At 52.0% G+C, this 16470-nt stretch overlaps 2 protein-coding genes across 4 annotated transcripts; one reads left to right on the forward strand and one right to left on the reverse strand.

The window, feature by feature from the left end:
- Window positions 1–565: 565 nt before the first annotated feature.
- Window positions 566–12046, reverse strand: LOC105699082 (serine/arginine repetitive matrix protein 2). Of its 3 annotated transcripts, XM_012423793.2 has the most exons (12): window positions 11667–12046; window positions 11258–11578; window positions 11078–11186; window positions 10789–10978; window positions 10076–10164; window positions 9625–9789; window positions 9417–9533; window positions 9000–9347; window positions 8334–8893; window positions 8082–8227; window positions 6536–7950; window positions 566–6456 (listed from the first exon to the last, which is right to left on the reverse strand). In XM_012423793.2, the coding sequence occupies exons 4-12, from the start codon at window positions 10814–10816 to the stop codon at window positions 2650–2652; spliced, it is 6675 nt and encodes a 2224-aa protein (XP_012279216.1). In that variant the 5' UTR covers window positions 10817–10978; window positions 11078–11186; window positions 11258–11578; window positions 11667–12046; the 3' UTR covers window positions 566–2649. The 3 variants fall into 3 exon arrangements, with proteins under 3 accessions (XP_012279216.1, XP_012279217.1, XP_012279218.1); XM_012423794.2 differs by lacking the exon at window positions 10076–10164; XM_012423795.2 differs by lacking the exons at window positions 10789–10978; window positions 11078–11186; window positions 11258–11578; window positions 11667–12046 and having other exon boundaries at window positions 10062–10142.
- Window positions 12047–12909: 863 nt separating this feature from the next.
- Window positions 12910–15873, forward strand: LOC105699042 (serine-rich adhesin for platelets-like). Its single transcript, XM_012423740.1, has one exon. The coding sequence runs from the start codon at window positions 12910–12912 to the stop codon at window positions 15871–15873; it is 2964 nt and encodes a 987-aa protein (XP_012279163.1).
- Window positions 15874–16470: the final 597 nt, after the last annotated feature.

Consider the following 16470-nt stretch of genomic DNA (forward strand, 5'->3'; position numbering starts at 1 on the left):
TCAAGACTTGCCCTCGCGGGTCGCGGAGCCAACCTAGAGACGCCCCAGGATGCCGCGTAGGAGGAAGCGGGAGACGGCGCTGCCATGGCGCGGCGGGTACGGGAACCCACTGACCGGTTCCACTTTCGGGGAGGAATAAGAAATTAGATTTTAAACATTGGCCACCCAATTACAGTGCTTTTTAGTCGGTCATTGGTTTTTTAGGAGCCGTTCTGCATATCTCTTCTAAGTTACATGACGTCGGTAATGAGCTTCGGTCGATAATTATTTACGCTTCGGTTCCGACATCTAGCGAAGCAATGGAGAAATGCAGAGTATTCGATGCTTTTGGGATCGATATTGTCGGCATCAAATATAGCTACTGAAGATAAAATACCCCTGGGATAAATCGAAGTAACGACGTAATCGATAAACCTATTGGATCATGGGTCTTAACCGTAGGAGATAATCTTACAAATCATTTAGTTTAAGCAGAAACCGATAACGCTCGCGATTTTGTAACAAACCGTGTTTTAATTTCTGTCATCGATACACATTTACAATATATATATTTATACTTCTTAAGATATCGCGTTATTCATATTTGTTCTAATCGATACAGGATCGCGTGGGTTAACACGGGGAATTCGGCGTTCAAATCCTAGAGCTGTTTCCGTTGGACCGGCGTCAGGGATTGGTCGGATGTTTCGACCAATCGCCGGGCCGGAAATTTTCCCGCGACCGGACGCGCGAAATCGAGGCCCCGTTCGAATCGAACTAGCCTCTCGAAATGCGAGTCCGTGTCTGTATCGAACGCGTCATCTAAGGGGAGCACGAGGGATATGTATCTTATGTACAAAGAAATGATCTACCTTAAGGTTACCTTACGTATATAGTTTATGTCAACGCGCACTTTCTCTGTCTCCCTCTCTCTCTCTTTCTCTCGCTTCGCCTTCGAGAAAGCCAGAGAGAGAGAGAGGCCGCGCTATGTCGTATATGTATCATACAGGGACCTCTTTCGAATTGGTAGCCACGCATACCTATGTCAATAGACCTATCTAGAGAGGCCGCGCAACGTTCGGATCGAGGTAGGGAACCATGGCCACGATCACGACCTCGGCGCGTCTTCGGAATTCGCATAACCCACGCCCCGATACGTCGGCGGACTTAATATATACATATTACTACATAGATTACGAGTAAAAGCTAACGTCCTGATAAAGTGTATAAAATGCGGAGGTTTCGTACCGACGGATAGAGGGGAAACACGCGTAGAATCCAACATGGAAGGTGCAGGACCTAGAGGGGGGACCGGTTGGCGCGCGCCTGTGGAAACTTCTGAAAAGTTTAAAAAATCTACGAAAAAACGCCCTGGGGAGGCGCTCGCGCTCCCGAAAAAATGCTCGCTCGCTCGTTTCACCGTTACTTCGCAAAAACTTTCGCATTCGTGCGGTCGAACCCTCTTCTCCTCCCTTTCTCTTTTATCTTTCGGTTTTATAGTTAAAGTGTGTACTTCGCGAGTGGGAATGTACCCGAGTTGGACATCAATCGAGGTTCGAAGACAACGGGGAGTCCCGCATCTGGAGCGTCGAAGGGTATGAAATGTGAAGTGACGTAGATAGGTGACGCTACCGAAGAGATCGATTTCCACTTTTCTGCTGAAGTGCCGCCTTGATAAAGGACCATGATAAATTGACGGCGACTGGAAGTCGGTGTTATAAATTAAAACAAAGTTAAAAAAGGAAAAAGAAATCAAGATTGAGGAAATTAGACCTTCGTGGCGACACTGAAAAGTAGATGCTACGTTCACTGTCGAATAGGGGAAAAAAAGAAAATAAAAAAAAATCGGCCACTGCTACTACTTGATTTGGGTGTACGGTCTGTAAAATGTAGCAACGAGAACGTTTAAAACAATGATCCTAGAGAGCTGTAAATTAAATGTCTTGCACGACGAAATTGCATTTATCCCTTGTACCTCTCCCACTGGGTCCCTCGAATTACGGAAATTGCATCGACGAGTCCCCAGAATTTTTACCCCTTGCCGTTTGCTAGTGACATTCCCCCATAATAGATGAATGATTAGATCCTTTCTACACAGAGTGCATAAATATCTTCCCAACGACATCCAGATTCAAACTCCGCGTGTAATCGCTTAAGAGAGACCGAAGGTATCCTTTTCTTTACCCGAGCTTACCACCTTGATTTCTCCTCTCATCCCAAGATAAGCCCACATACAACCATTCGCATTGATTTACGAGTAAACGCACCGAAAGGTTGCAAAAAATTGCACGATTATAAAAAGTCTAAAATCCAGAAGTGCAAAGACCCACGGTCTTGTCTTCTGCCGATTGCGAGTGTATATACATAAAAAAAAAAAACGATTCTTTGAGATAAATTTTTTTTAGATGCAAACACCCCGGTATCCAAAATTCAACTACTCTCGTGAGCTTAAAAAAAAAAAAAAGTAAAAATATTATCGGTAAGTCGGGTAAAAAAAAAAATTCCCAGCGAACCCCCTTAAAGCTCCTCCCACTGCTTATCGCAGTGCCGCCGCCTGGCGAGGAAACTTGCAATTCGAGCGACTCGCCTCTCCCGGATTGGTCGAAATCGCGCTTAAAATCTCGCATCTCGCTCTTGCTTCGCATCTAACCTGCGGCCAGGTTTCAGGTGCTAAAGCCAGGAGGGCCTGTGGTGGTGTGCCGGGGGTTGTAGCGCATAGAGGGAATGGAGATACTGCTGATAAGCGGCAGGATCCACGCCGAGATTGGGTCCGTGTGGGGAGACATACGGCGAGACGGGAGGACCATAAGGTGCTGACCTCTGCTGGAGAAACGGATGAGGCGGATAATTCCTGGGCGTCTGATTGGTCAGCTTGTTGCAGGCCTGGGCAGCGGCGGCGGCATCGGTGGTCACAGGAGTAGCCTGCTGCTGCTGCTGTTGTTGCTGCTGTTGCTGTTGCTGTTGCTGCTGTCTGAACGCCATGCTGTAGTAGCTCCCAGGGTTGCGGAACTCGTCGAGAAAGGCGAACGCCGCAGCGGCAGCGGACGTGGAGTCCTTATCGTAGAAGGGCGAGCTGTTGGAAGCGGCGCCAGGCGTCGCAAAGTTGAAGGCGCTGCCCCCAGGAGGTACCACCGCGCTGTTCTTCAGGGCGATGGAATCGGCAGGGCCACCCGAGGAATATTGAGGGAACCCCGGTATACCGGTAGCGCTTTGTTGCTGCTGCTGTTGCTGCTGCTGCTCGACGCTCGACGCGGGCACGGAGACCTGCTGTTGCTGTTTGCTCTTCTTACTTTTCTTCGTCTTCGCGGGGGCCCCCGAAGAGATGGCCTCGGCGGACCTCCTAGGCATAGGGAGGATGCTGGGGTTCTTAGCGGCGGCGTTCAGGCTCTGCAGGAGGTTCAGGTCGAGGTCGGACGCGGCGGCCGGACTTCTGGCGTAGGCCAGGGGGTCCGGCTTGGCCGAGGGCCTGGGGATGCTGAGGAGCTGCTGCTGCTCCTTGGCGGTCCGACCTACCAAGCCGAGGCCGAGCCTCGCGTAGGCCGGGCTAGAGGCCACGGAGTCCACCAGAGAGCCGAAGGCTCCATCGAACTGAGCACCGGCAACGGTCTCAGCCTGCGACAGTGCCATGATGGCCTCGAATCCGAACTGCTCCTGCTGGGCCCTGCCGGCCTCCTGCGAGAGGTTGCGCGCCCCCTCTGCAGGCTCGTTGTAGACCCTCTTCTTGACAGGCCCAACGCTTCCGCTGGGCTGTCCGTTGGGTCCGTTGCTCCCCGAGCCCTTGGGACTGGCGTCGAAGTAGTGGGGGCTGGGATAAACGGGCCTGCACGCGGAGTTCGGCATGGAATAGGCAGGACCTCCCTGGAAGCCCGCGGAAGTCTGGTAGATCGCCTCGTGGGCCGAGGTCAGGTTCTGCTGGAACCCCAGGATCTGAGACTGGTCTTGCGCCTGCAGCTGCTCTCCATTGCCGGTGGACTTGCAGAGGAAGCGCTGCTGAGACAGGGGCTGGGTGTACTTCTGGACCCCAAGGGGCTCCCCAGATCCCGAGAAGCCATGACGCTCCTGCGCCTGCTGCTGGATTTGCTGCTGCTGTTGCTCCTGATTGCTGACTCTGGAGAGAGGCCTCTGCTGTTGGGCACTCGCCTCGGAGGCGCTGGCAGGCCTCTCAGCTGGTGAAAAGCCATTTCCAAAGGTCCCGGGATACTGACCCGCGGCTGGGAACGACTGGCCCAGGGTGAGGGCCGGTTCGCCTTGTCCTGAGAATGTCCTCGACTGCTCGGTGCTCTGCGACTTCTCCTCAGGGGGTTTCTGGTACTCCGGCCTACGTTCCACCTCGGCGGCCGTCTGGGAGAAGGTGGGACTACGTTTGAAACTTCGCGAGTAACTCACTGCAGGTTGCTGCGCTGCCTGAGGATAAGTCTCGGTGCCCTTTGCTGGCTGCGGGAAGCTGGTCGTAGGTTGCGGCGACGTCTGAGAGTAGCCGGGAGCCTGTGGCGAGACCGTGACCGATGGACAACTAGTGGCCTGTTGAGGAGACGTCTGGGAGTAGTTGTGAGGCTGCTGGGGCGAGGGCTGCGAGTAGCTCGCCGCGGTGGTCTGCTGAGGCGATGGCTGGGAGAAGTTGGGTGCGCCTTGAGGAGACGGTTGCGAGTAGCTCGGAGGCTGCTGAGGCGATTGTTGGGAGTAAGCACCAACCGACTTCGGTGAGGGTTGAGAAAACCCAACCGATTGCTGGGGCGAGGGCTGCGAGTAACCAGCAGTCGGTTGAGGCGAGTGCTGGGCGAAAGTCTGCGACCGTTGAGGAGAAGGTTGCGAATACCGGGGTTGAGGAGACGGCTGTGAATATGCAGGATGTTGGGGAGATGGCTGTGGATAAACGGGATGCGCCTGGGGAGAAGGTTGAGAAAAAGAGGCCGGAGGTGGCTGAGGAGAAGATCGACCATAGGACGCCGGAGGCTGCGGTTGAGGCTGAGGAGAGGCTCGGGGGTAACTGGGGGGTCGTTGGGGCGAGGGCTGGGAATATCCGGAATGTTGTTGAGGGGATGGTTGCGAATAACCGGAGTGCTGCTGAGGGGACGACTGCGAGTAACCGGAGTGCTGTTGTGGCGAGGGTTGCGAGTAGTTCGGGGATGGTTGGGAGTAATTCGGAGTGGGTGGCTGTTGCGGAGAGGGCTGGGGCGAGGGATGAGGATAGGCAGAGTGCACCAGCCGGGGCGATTGCCGCAGGTACACCGGCGACTGTCCTTGTCCAGCAGTGGTAACCTGCTGAGAGGGAGGATAAGCTGGATCTGGTCGCGGCGAAGTGGGGGCAAGAGCGCCTTGCGGTGATCGTTGAGAGAATCCATCGCTGGTCGCTTCTTGCGTGGAGACTCCTGGCTTCTGGTAGACCTGGAGGGAGGGCGACTGGGACACTACTCCAGCGGTCATCGGAGGATACGGAGGAGTCGGCTGGTCGTAGCCTGCCGGCGAGGGGTAAGCCGGCGAAGGGTGGTTGTTCTGCGGCGAGGGCGTCGGCGGCAGCTGGGCAGAGTATCTGGGAGGTGTCGCGTAGTACGGGCTGTTGTAAGGGCTACTCCCAGCAGAAAGGGCATCCTGATAGAAGCCGGCGCCTCGCACGGTGGCCTCGGCGGGCGCAGCTGTCGGCATCAAGGTCTGAGCTTGCGGCGACCTGGTCGCCGACCTGCCCGGTGGAGGCGACTCCTGCGAGAAGCTGGAGACCGACTCGCTGACGCTGCTGCCGCCGGACGTGCTGAGACGTCGTTGCCTCCCGGGTACCTCCTGCACCTCCGGCTGCACCTTCACCTGGCTCTCCTCGGTCTCTTCCTCCTTCTTCTTCGACTTCGGCGCCCCGAACGCCTTGAACCACGCGCTCAGGTTCGGCGTGGCGCTCTTCGGCTTCTGACCGACCTCCTCGACCTCCTTGCCCTTGGTCTCGACCTGAGTGGAAGCCGGTGCTTCCGTCTCTTTTTTACTAGCTGCTTGTTTCTCCTCCTTCGCACTGGCCTGCACTGCCGGTACCGCGGGTTTCGCGTCCTCCTCTTCGTCTTCGTTCGACAGGTTTGGATTCGGCGACGAGACCAGGCTTTTGCAGATCAACTGGATCGAGTCCGCGTTCCTTAGGACGGTTCCCAGGCTCAATTTGGGCTCCTCGGGGTGTTCCTTCTTCGGTTGTTCCAGGTCCACCGTCGATTGGTTCGTCGCCGCGTCGCTAACGCCGCTTCCGCTCGGCAGGTTCAGCGGCTTCTTCAGGAGCAGATTGCCCTTGCTCTTTCCCGGCTGAAGCCGATCTATCGTCCGCTGGACCTTTTTCGGCCTAGTGGGTCCGTGCGGCCCGAAGAGCTTTATCGAGCTCGGCCGCTTCCTGGGGACCTCGACCTTCGGACGCGACGAATCGCTCGACGACGGCTGGAACACCGGCGAATCGCTCCCCGAGGAAAACTCGGAGAGTCGTGGCGCGTCGTCCAGCCATTTGTTGATGTCCTGAAATCAATGAATTCGTTAATTCTTTAATTAGACTCGATTACCATGTCGCATATATATACACGCAAAGGGAACCTACGTTAAGGGTCTGTTCCGTAGCTTGGTTCAAGGCTTGGATCGTCGGGCTCTCCTCCCTCCCGAACGCTTTGGTATGTTTGCCCTGACCAGCCTTGACTTTCCTCGGTTCAGGTGCATCTTGACTTTGGTTCCTGCCGACACCGGCCGCGGCGATGCCAGCCTCCTCCTTCGCGATTCTCTTCGGCTTCGCCCGCTTCGCACTCCCTTTCCCGGCGTCCTGAACGCTACTACCGTTAGAAGGCACTTTTTTTTGATAAACCCCATAGCCGTCGCCTTTCAGGCCCTTCCTCTGCTTCTCCCGTTCCATTTTCAACCTCTCCTCGCGCCTACGCTCGCTGATCCTGTCCTTGAGCCCGTCGAGCGATTCCAGATCCTTCTCGCTAGAAACCGAAGAGAACTTGTTCGAGGTGGGCACCACCTTTTCCAGGTCGGCCTTTCGCTCATCCTCGACCTTGTTGGTCGTTTTCGACTTTAACTCCCCGTTCCTTGGGCGATCCTCCTCCTTCGGTTTCGCTTTCTTCTCTCTCTCCTTCGTCCTGGTCCTCGCGTCGGATTCCTCGCTAGACCTCGAAGAAACTTCCAACTCGACCCTCTCCTTCTTTCGATTCTTCTTCGACTTCGTCTGAGCGGCCTTCTTTCCGTTCTCCTCGAGGGCGCGGTTCTCCGGTACCTCCGCGTTCTTCTGCTTGCTCTTCCTGGTCCTCTCCACGGAGCTTCCGCGCAGTTCTCTCTTCTCGATCTTTTTGCTCTTACTCTTCGGCATGCCGAGTTCGTAGTCCTCCTCGAAGTCCTCCTTCCTCTTCTTGTTCTCCTTGGTCTCCTTGGCCGAGCGCACGATCTCCGGCTCCTTCTTTTCCCGCTGCTGCTGCGTCTTCGCTTCCTTCTTGTTGCCACTCTTCTTCATCTCTTCCGCGACCTTCTCCTTCTTCGAGAGCACCTTCTTGCTCTCCGCCAGCAGTCGGTCCAGCTCCGCGTGTTTCTTCCTCTTCGACTTTATCACATTGATCTCATCGGATATTGCACCTTCGTTCTTCGCCTCCTCGAGCTCCTCCTCGAGTTCCTCCTCCTCGCTCTTCGCTCTCTTCGATTTCTTCTTCCCCTTCTTCTCTTTGGTCACTTTGGATTCAACCTCGCTCCGCTCCTCCGTCTCCTCATCCTCCTCTTCGGCTCGCTCCTTACTCGACTTCTCCGATTTGCTAGATTTCGACTTTTTGCTCGGTTTTTTGCTGCGCTTCCTCACACCGTGCTGCGTAGACGGCGAGGAATTACTCCTAGGTGGACACGGAAGAGACGGAAGACTCTGACGAGGCGACGACGGCGACGGTGGATCCTCCTCGCTGGACGACTCGGATTCCAAATATCGAACGACCGCTCTATCGAAAGCCTCCTTGAGATTAACGGCCATCTCCGTGTACTCTATTGAACGACCACCAAGAAAATTATCCACAAATTCTCTCGCGTCCGTTTAGTCTACTTCACGTGCAATTTTCATCTAACACCCTACGGATCTAGGATATACGCAATAAATATTCGAAAACATACGCTACCATTGTCAGATCCATTGTACTGCCTGCAGTTATCCACAATGAGTCGGAAGTCTCTCTTGAATTGACTCAGGGTCTTGTAAGATCCGCCGTCGAGTTTCTCCTCCATCGTGCTGAGATCCATCGGTCGCCGCACCACGCTGTAATACCTGGAAGAGAACACCCTGACTTGAATATCTCGAAGCAATAATTCCATCAGAAATAGAATCTTCATTGATATCAGAGGTAATACCAGAGAATAGGTCATGGAACTACCTGGGGGCGTACTCCTCGTCAACGGGGTCGACGAAGGGCCAGGCATCGACGTGATCCTTGATGCTCTCGAGCACCTTGTGCATGCCAACCCTGCGCTCCTCTTCCTCGTATCCGTATCCATATCCGTAGCCATAGCTGGAGGATAAGTAATCGGGTACTCCGTGTTTCCCGATGCCCTTCTTGTTGGCCGGATCCTCGACTTCGTCCCTCGTGTGGATGACGATCTGTCCTACGGCCGAGGCCAGGGAGTTGTTCGTCTGCCTGCCTTTCTTCTGGACAGGAGGCACCGAGCGCGGCTCGGGCACCTCTTCCTCGACCTGGATGTTCGCCTTCGAGGTCTGACCGGTCTTCTTTCCTCCTTTGTTGAGTTTGCTCTTGACCTTGGCCTTGACCATGACTGCCTTGGCTTGGCCGGCCGGTTGGCTACGCAGCACCCTGGAACTGTTCCTCTGCAGCAGTCTGTGCCTCTGTTGCTTCTCCTTAAGGTCGAAGAGCTTCGGGATCTCTGGCATAAAGTCCTCGGACAACGTGCGGTAGAGCTTGCGTTCGGTATCGTACTCCTTGAAGAGAGAAATTTACCTTTCCAGTGTGAACGCGCGGCATAGCTTCCGCGTTTATTCTAATTCGAACATTTTTAACGGCAAAAAGAAAAGGGAGAGCTCTTACCGAATTGCGAAATTTATCAACCAATCGACTCCAGTCCTGTTGACTAAAGCAAACCACTTGCCAGACGCTCTCCTTTCCTTCCTCTCGGTCTATTAAGCCACCTTCTTCCTTCTCCTCCTCTTCCTCCTCCTCCTCCTCCTCCTCCCTCGCCACTCTGTTCCGTCGTCTTTTACGTTTCCTGTCTTTTGGCTTGCCCTTTTGCTTCTGCGAGACGCTGTTGGAAGCACAGATGTAGTCCTCCCTGTACAGTCGAGTGCCGTAAAAGTACCAGTAGGCAGAATTCTTACGGTCATGACCCAATGGTTCGACTCGCAGACTGTCCGAGTCCAAGTTACTCAGTGATTGCTCCTACGAATGTACTTGTTATAACGACGTAACGTATTAATTATCCAAGAGACGAACGGTTCAAATACACACCACGTCCTCGGCGTCAAGCCTGAAGTCACAGAGAGCACGTAGAATTTCTACCTTCTGCCGCAAGGGAAGCAGCTCGAAGTCTACATCCGTATTGAATGGATTTTCGCACTTGTATTCCTAAAAGATGGAACCGTTACGGTAAACAAAGTAAAGAAGCACAAGAGAGAGGTAAAAGCAGATTTATAAACAAGTCGAGGTTTTGGCTTACCTGGCATTTTTTTCGAAAGAGTCTGCGCAGGAACATCTGATAATTGAACGTAGAAATGTCATTGCGAGTATCGTTGGGCAGGCAGCCCTCGAGCAGCCGTACTATCAATTCTTGTAAAAGGTGTCCCTCGGTGCCTCCGTCAGTTAATAGCGCCTCTTCTAAATCCTGTGACGATACATATATTAATTAATAAATATATTATCCTTCGATGAGAACGTCATTGAGGGTAGATTCTTCTAAACGTGTTCCCAAGATGAACCGTTCCCGCAGTCTCTTTAGAACCGATTTTGAGGAATCATCCCTTTGGGTAAATAAAAGCCGTGCATGAGAAGCGAGGTCCTGTGCAAAAGAATCAATGACATATCGCACTGTGTTGATACACGATATGCATTGATTCATGGCAATAATTGTTATAGCATGTGTGAGTGGGAGCTAACTTTTGGTCAGGTACCTCGATGTCAAAGTCCAGAAGATTGAAGGCGGCCCTAAACAACGAGCAGAAGTGCGCTATACTCGGCACCTCCCACCACGATTGTATGTCTAGAAAAGCGAATGAATTGTTCACACAAATTCGCTTTATACTTTTCGGACTAGAGATTGGTATGACTAGGTTAAATTGATTTAAAGTTCAATGACACTTTCATCCATTTATTGCCACTAAAAATCTGCCCCAAAATAATTCTTTCTAAGACGTATCTTTACAATGAACCCTGGTTTTGCTTTTCGACATTTGTTCGAGTACATGGCTTTTCATTTCATGGAGAAAACTATTAAACAATTCTTTAAGAAATGAAAGTAAAACTACCATTCACAGACTTCATACCGAATAAAATTCATCATCTCCAATACCTGAAAGGTTGGATATCCTTTCCTGGTAGACATCTTCAAAGAAAATTTGTATCAGCACATACTGCAAATTCTTTCAAAACAACTTAGGAAGTAAGTACAACTTCCTGCCTAACACTTGAATAAATTTAAATGCAGTCACTAGCCACAGATTTACAGTAGATAAAATGCAAGATATTAAAAAAAAGGAGAGGAATACATGTGTACCGGTAGAATCCAAAAAAGAATATATACGTAGTCTACCATATTGATAGCACCTGCCCCTCAATGCTAAATGCACCTGTTATCAATATCATCTCCTATTTTGTCAATACGCACCTAGAATCCCAATGAAAGTGGGAAACATAACCCGTTCTGTAGCGGGCAGCAGATTGTCAGAAGACACAGGATCAAACAAATCGCAGGGCTGAGTTATGCCCCGGTGTGCGTAAAGGATAACCCCTAAAGGGGTCGAGGACTAGCGTATCGTCCTCTTGGTCCTAACGCTTGCTCCAATGCTTCCCAAATCCTGTTTTTAACATATAATAAAATCTTCTATTTTATCTATTTCATAATGAATGTTACATGTAAAAAATCTTAACCACATAAATCCTTTGTGTCTACGAACCTGTGATACGCAATGCCTTAAGCTACCAAGAAAAATGATCAGCCTACTGCGCCTCCACATAGCTTAAGGTATACCATCCAGCTTTTAACTTTCCACTCACGGAAACCAGCTGAAAATCACAGAACACCGATAAAGAAAATTTGTTTAATCTTCACCCCACCTACATAAACGTGCCCTCACCTGAATATCATAAAAACACGTTCGAGCGATCCATGGGACAGAATTCCGAGACGAGTTTGCAAAAACATCTCGGAATGGAAAGCAAAAACTAGAAAATTTTACTTCACAGCACCCAGAACTGACTTAGTCTCGATGCCACGTAACCAGTGTTCATCGAGTAGCAGCTTAGAACTCCAGCGTAGCAAACACCTCGAGGAATGGCTCAGGGTTGACGATGTGGAGGCAACGAATCGAGCTGTTTGAGATGCACTCGGAGCCAGATGCCAGGATTTAACACGTCGCTAAGTTGTTGCTCGTGCTCGTGACCGTCCTCTGCGAGTCCTGTGCCGAACGAGCCTTGTTCAGATTCCGTTTAGCGGAGGTAACCCTCGGTCCGGGTGCCGATGGCGAAAAACACCGGGCTACTCACCCGTGGCACGCGACGCCCAGAGTTCCCGCGGAGGAGGGTCGACCGGACGCACTTCCGCATAGCTCGCTTCCGCGTCTCTCTGGGTGGCGGTCTCTTCGGCCGCGCGATCTCTTCCTCGTGGTAGGCGCTTTCGCCCCTTTCTCCCTCGCGGGGTACCGATTTATTTTGGCCCGACACTCCGCGGGCGGAGAGCGATGCGCGCGACACCCGCGACCATTCCACTCGGGAAACACTCCGGGGTCAAAACAACCACCAGCCTAGCCAAGCTCGCCGTCGACGGGGACGCGCGTCACTCGATTCGCGGTTAATCGCGATCCACAGGGAAACGCCTCGTATAAGACGTCCCTAGCGCGCTCGACGAAGAAACCTTCCAAACCCAGGCTGGGCTGCGGATCAGTGCGGATCGCGCGGAACTGATCGCGGGCGTAAACCCGGGAGCAGAGATGAGTTGGGAGATTGCTCACGGGCAGGGTCGCGCGATCGGTCTTGTGCTGCCCCTGGTGGTTTGTGCGGGCGGCTAACGTACTTGCCACCTGTTACCCCCAGTGGCGGTGCAACACATTTCTGGTGGGAGATCGTGCATCGCGATGGCGGTATCATCTAACAGTCGCCGCTAGCAACTCACGCATTCGTGATGCTCATACCCTGTGACCGTTAATGTAGAAAGACGCGGGAAGACGAGAGATCAATTTGAAGAGAACAACCTTCCCCATTGAGCTATTGTGGTCGCAGGTGGGAGAAAAATTCACTGGCGGCTGGGCAGCCCGAAAACCAGCTGAAGAAGTCATGGACCCCTCGCAAAAGCTTCAAATCCTGCGTCTGCCATCGCGATGCCGACTCCGAGTAAATTCGACTGTCGCTGCGAGCTTCGCGCGTCTCCCGCTAGATGGCCCCACCGGCGCGTCAGATTTGAACGAGAAGCTGAACGGGGAACGCGCTAATAACCGCCCAGCCGGTAATTTCTATTAAAATTGAGTTATTCCAGCGATGTGAGTATCGATCATATCATTTAACCGAAAAGCTTTTGCGAAGTACACGGACACTCGGCGACACGTTGGCGCCTGCGTTGCGTTTTCATTTGTCGCGGCATGTCAGATCCCCTAATCGGGTCTGTTCGAATGTCACCCATCGATAATTAAAAGAAAAAGCGGCACTCGCGTTTATTCCGGCGATAACCGAACCGTCCTCGACGACTCATGGGTCTTCCAAGACGTGTCCTTTGTAGCGGGAAGCCTCTTATGTTATGGTGAAACTTTCCTGGCTGATGTGCGCCTTGATCGTCGCCCTACTCTCGTGCGTCGCCCTGGAAGAAGAAACCAGACATCCTGGAGTTCATCGGCGTCAGCGTCGACATCATCATCGGCATCGTAGGCACCCGAAGAACCACCATCACCCCTTCCATATGCGAAAGAAGAGGTCGAATCCAAAACTGCAAAGAATCGAAGGCAACGCAACAGAAATTGAATTAACTTTAGATACTTCGTTAGAAACTACGATGAAATTTGTCGAAAACGGTTCAGCGCTTCCCTTGAATTCTTCAATTATAACGAGTTCGACTACCGAAAATGAAATGTCCTTCACGATTAGCGATAAAAATGGCTCGATGGGATCACTCCTCACGGTGGATATGGAAAATGTAACACTCGTGATGAACATTTCATCAACCACTGGGATTTCAGAGGATCTGGTTATGGAGAGAATTTCTGAGCCCCTCAATGATAGCGTTTCGCAATGGACAATTTCTACAGGCAATTATACTCGGAGTAAGGCACCCTTATTACATTCCCCCAAAAAAGGAACTACCGGAAATTATAGTTCTACAATTTCCACCTCCGGAATGGCTTCTGTAAATTATTCGAGTAACAACAACGAATCTACGTCCACGTTGGTTTATTCATCTACTTCGAGCAGTCTCGAGGAGAAGTCGTCCTTGGAAGACCTCAGCAAACTCTTCGGCGTCATTGATACAGTTAATGGTGGAGAAAATGGATCAGAAGTCCCCGGAACGGTTCAGATTCGGAAGAAACGTTCGACGTTGAAGACATCGAAGGTGGGAAAAGGGACTCTTCAAGATATGCAAGGTCCTTCGATCCTCGGAGACGAAGAGGACACGTTGGACATGGATAACTTGGTTCCACACATTCGCGTAAAGAGGGACAAATTGGAAAATGAATACGCATCATTGAACGATAATCTCGCTATAAACAACTTAGCTGATAAGTCATCCTTGCAGGTTCGTGTTCGAGATACCTATCTCGATGATCTAGCAGATTCTTTCCCCCGGAGCAAAGACGGAGTCACCTCGAGCGAAGTCGGCTCAAAGAGCAAACGACTCGACGATATTTCCGAACGAATCGAAGAAAAGAAGAAAGTATGCGGGAGAAAGGTGGAGGATCACGCGGCGAACTTGAAGGACGAGCTAGATATTCACCCTAGCAGATTAAGTAACATGGAATGTGATGAGCACATTCGAAAGAGCAGAGACAATTCCAGAGTGTATCCTGAATCGCTTTCCATAGACGAAGTCAATAACGTATCCAGTAACGAGGAAAACGAAGAGAACCAGGGAAAAAGAGTTGTCAGCGAATTATCGTCGAGAAACGACGAAGATTTAATCCCCTATATCGGGGATAACGAAATAATCGAGTCAATGTTGTCCAAAGTCGACTATGAAAATCCCGAACAAAGTTATGTCTCCAATCAGGGAAGTGCCTCTTATCGAAAGACGTCGAAACGCGATTCGGATAGAATAGAAAATGAGCTTAGGAGCTCTGACGAGTCCTCGAGGAACCTGAACCAAATCGTGGAAGACATCAGGAATCTGAAAAGAGTGCTGTCGAAGGTTGAAGAAGGGTCTGGGCTGAGCGAAGAAGAGAAGTCTTTGCTGAGGCGATACAGGAACGTTCATGAAGAAAGTCCTTTGAATGATAAAGACCGGTACAAGAGGCGACTGATATCGGGAGGGCGAAGAAGTAATGTCGGCTCGAGAAGGAAGATAATCATATCAAAGAGGCATAAAGAGAGGAAAAGTGGGCCCTCCAAGCACAAAAGACACCTCAGGAATAATCAAGCGTCCAGAAGTCTTGCGGAAGAAAACCGAAGGCAGAGGAAGGTCGACGACCTAGAAGTCGTGGGTGATCTTCATGTGGAGTCCAAGATGGAGAAAAGGGACTCGAGTGATGGCAGATCGGAAGTCGATATCGCCAGGAGAGACCTGGGTAGGACCATGAAACAAGCTCGGAACGAAAGAAGCCCAGAAAATTCGGAAGACGAACAGGAGGTGATTTCACCTCACGACGGAAGACCACGGAGAGAAGTCGAGAACGACGAGGACGATGGAGAAGAAAAGAAAGATGGAGACCCCGAGTCTAGTTTAAAGGACCCTAAATTAGCGGATAACAGTTTGCCCAGAGCAGCAGCGGCTCTAAGAAGTGCCATTCACGGGGGAGGTCCACCTTCTTCAGGGGATAGCAGGGTTTCTTCGGACAAACCGGGATTTCGTCGAGTGAAAAGATACCACGAGGAAACCCACCCATCCCAGAGCACCAGTGACCAAGAATTCAAGTTCTACGAGGACGTCCGGGAGCCGGAATCAACTTTGAGCCAACATCGGGAACATCACCCATCATTGGTGGAAGAAGGACGATTCCTTCGCGGAGATCGCGCTTCCAGATCCGTGGAGGAAATAAAGGAGCTGGTGGAGAAACTGGTGGCGAAAGTCGACGAACTGCAGAATTACATCAGCGGGGGACACGCGGACAGACGAGAGAAGAAGGGACGCAGCAACGGAGGAACTTCTCGAAGTAACATCACGGAGGACAACTCAAGACTCGCCGAGAACAGGAACGACTCTTCAGGGATCATAGAGGCGGTCAAAGTCGATCCAGGATCGAGGGAGGAAATGGCTATTGATCACCCGGGGAAGGAAAAGTCGAAAAAAGTGGAAGTCGATCGTCCGATCCAGACCAGACCAGCGAGGACCTTGGAGGGTCGCAAGCCCCGAAGAAGACGGCGAGGCCGAAGAAAGTTCCACCGGAAGTGGGACAAGTGGACCGACTGGAGCAGCTGCAGCGTCACGTGTGGAAAGGGCCGACAAATACGCTGGCGACATTGCATCCACGACTGCACAGTGGCAGAAACGGAAATGGAGGAGAAAACCTGCCAACTGCCTGCCTGCGCGCCTGGGAGGTTCCTAGGATTATTCTAGGGAATTCATTTTAACCGACTGAGAGCCTCAGCCGATCAAAATGGAAGTATTATATCTAAAGTTAGGGACGACTTGTCGCTAATAAAGGCTTCCATCCTTTCGTATTGTTTAATGCCTTTCTCCAGGATAAAACCCCTCATCCTGTGGATCTAATAACCCCGGCCTCTTCCGGGTGGAGGCGCCCGACCATCCCTCCCTAAACCCTTAAACCCGCGAGGAGCTCCCGGCAGCCTGGGCGGTTAATCGCGAGGAGGCGAGAGGAATTAACGCCAGGCAGCGGCGGGAGCGTTTCGCCGGTAATATGTGACCGCAGGAATAAGGGATAAAGCGAACAAACGTTAGCGCCTTGGGCGAGTTTCCATGGTTACGGCGAACTCAATATCCGCCGTTGGCCGGCGGCGTAGCTGGCCCCGGGCTGTCATCCCTCGAACCCGCCGAGCGGGGCCGAGCACACCCGAGCTTAGCCGAGCGGGGCCGAGCGGTGCGCTGCCTGATTATATTCCATTTCTGTATCGCCCGGGGGCCTTCAGCCCGGTCCTCAATACCCGACACGTGAAGTAGCCTTTGGCGTCGACGCCGAAGACAGTTTGAAATTTG

Source organism: Orussus abietinus, unplaced genomic scaffold, assembly GCF_000612105.2.
Source record: "Orussus abietinus isolate OABI.00-Male unplaced genomic scaffold, Oabi_2.0 scaffold3, whole genome shotgun sequence".
Taxonomy (NCBI): Eukaryota; Metazoa; Arthropoda; class Insecta; order Hymenoptera; family Orussidae; genus Orussus; species Orussus abietinus.

Bases quoted from the DNA above. Each gene is read 5' to 3' on its own strand.
- LOC105699082 (XM_012423793.2), bottom strand. From the start codon at position 10,816: ATGTTTCCCACTTTCATTGGGATTCTAG. The intron at 9,348-9,416 runs GTGTGTATTTGA...GTACATTCGTAG, and splicing joins GGCTTGACGCCGAGGACGTG to GAGCAATCACTGAGTAACTT. The intron at 8,894-8,999 runs GTAAGAGCTCTC...TCTCTCTTCAAG, and splicing joins TTGATAAATTTCGCAATTCG to GAGTACGATACCGAACGCAA.
- LOC105699042 (XM_012423740.1), top strand. From the start codon at position 12,910: ATGGTGAAACTTTCCTGGCTGATGTGCGCCTTGATCGTCGCCCTACTC.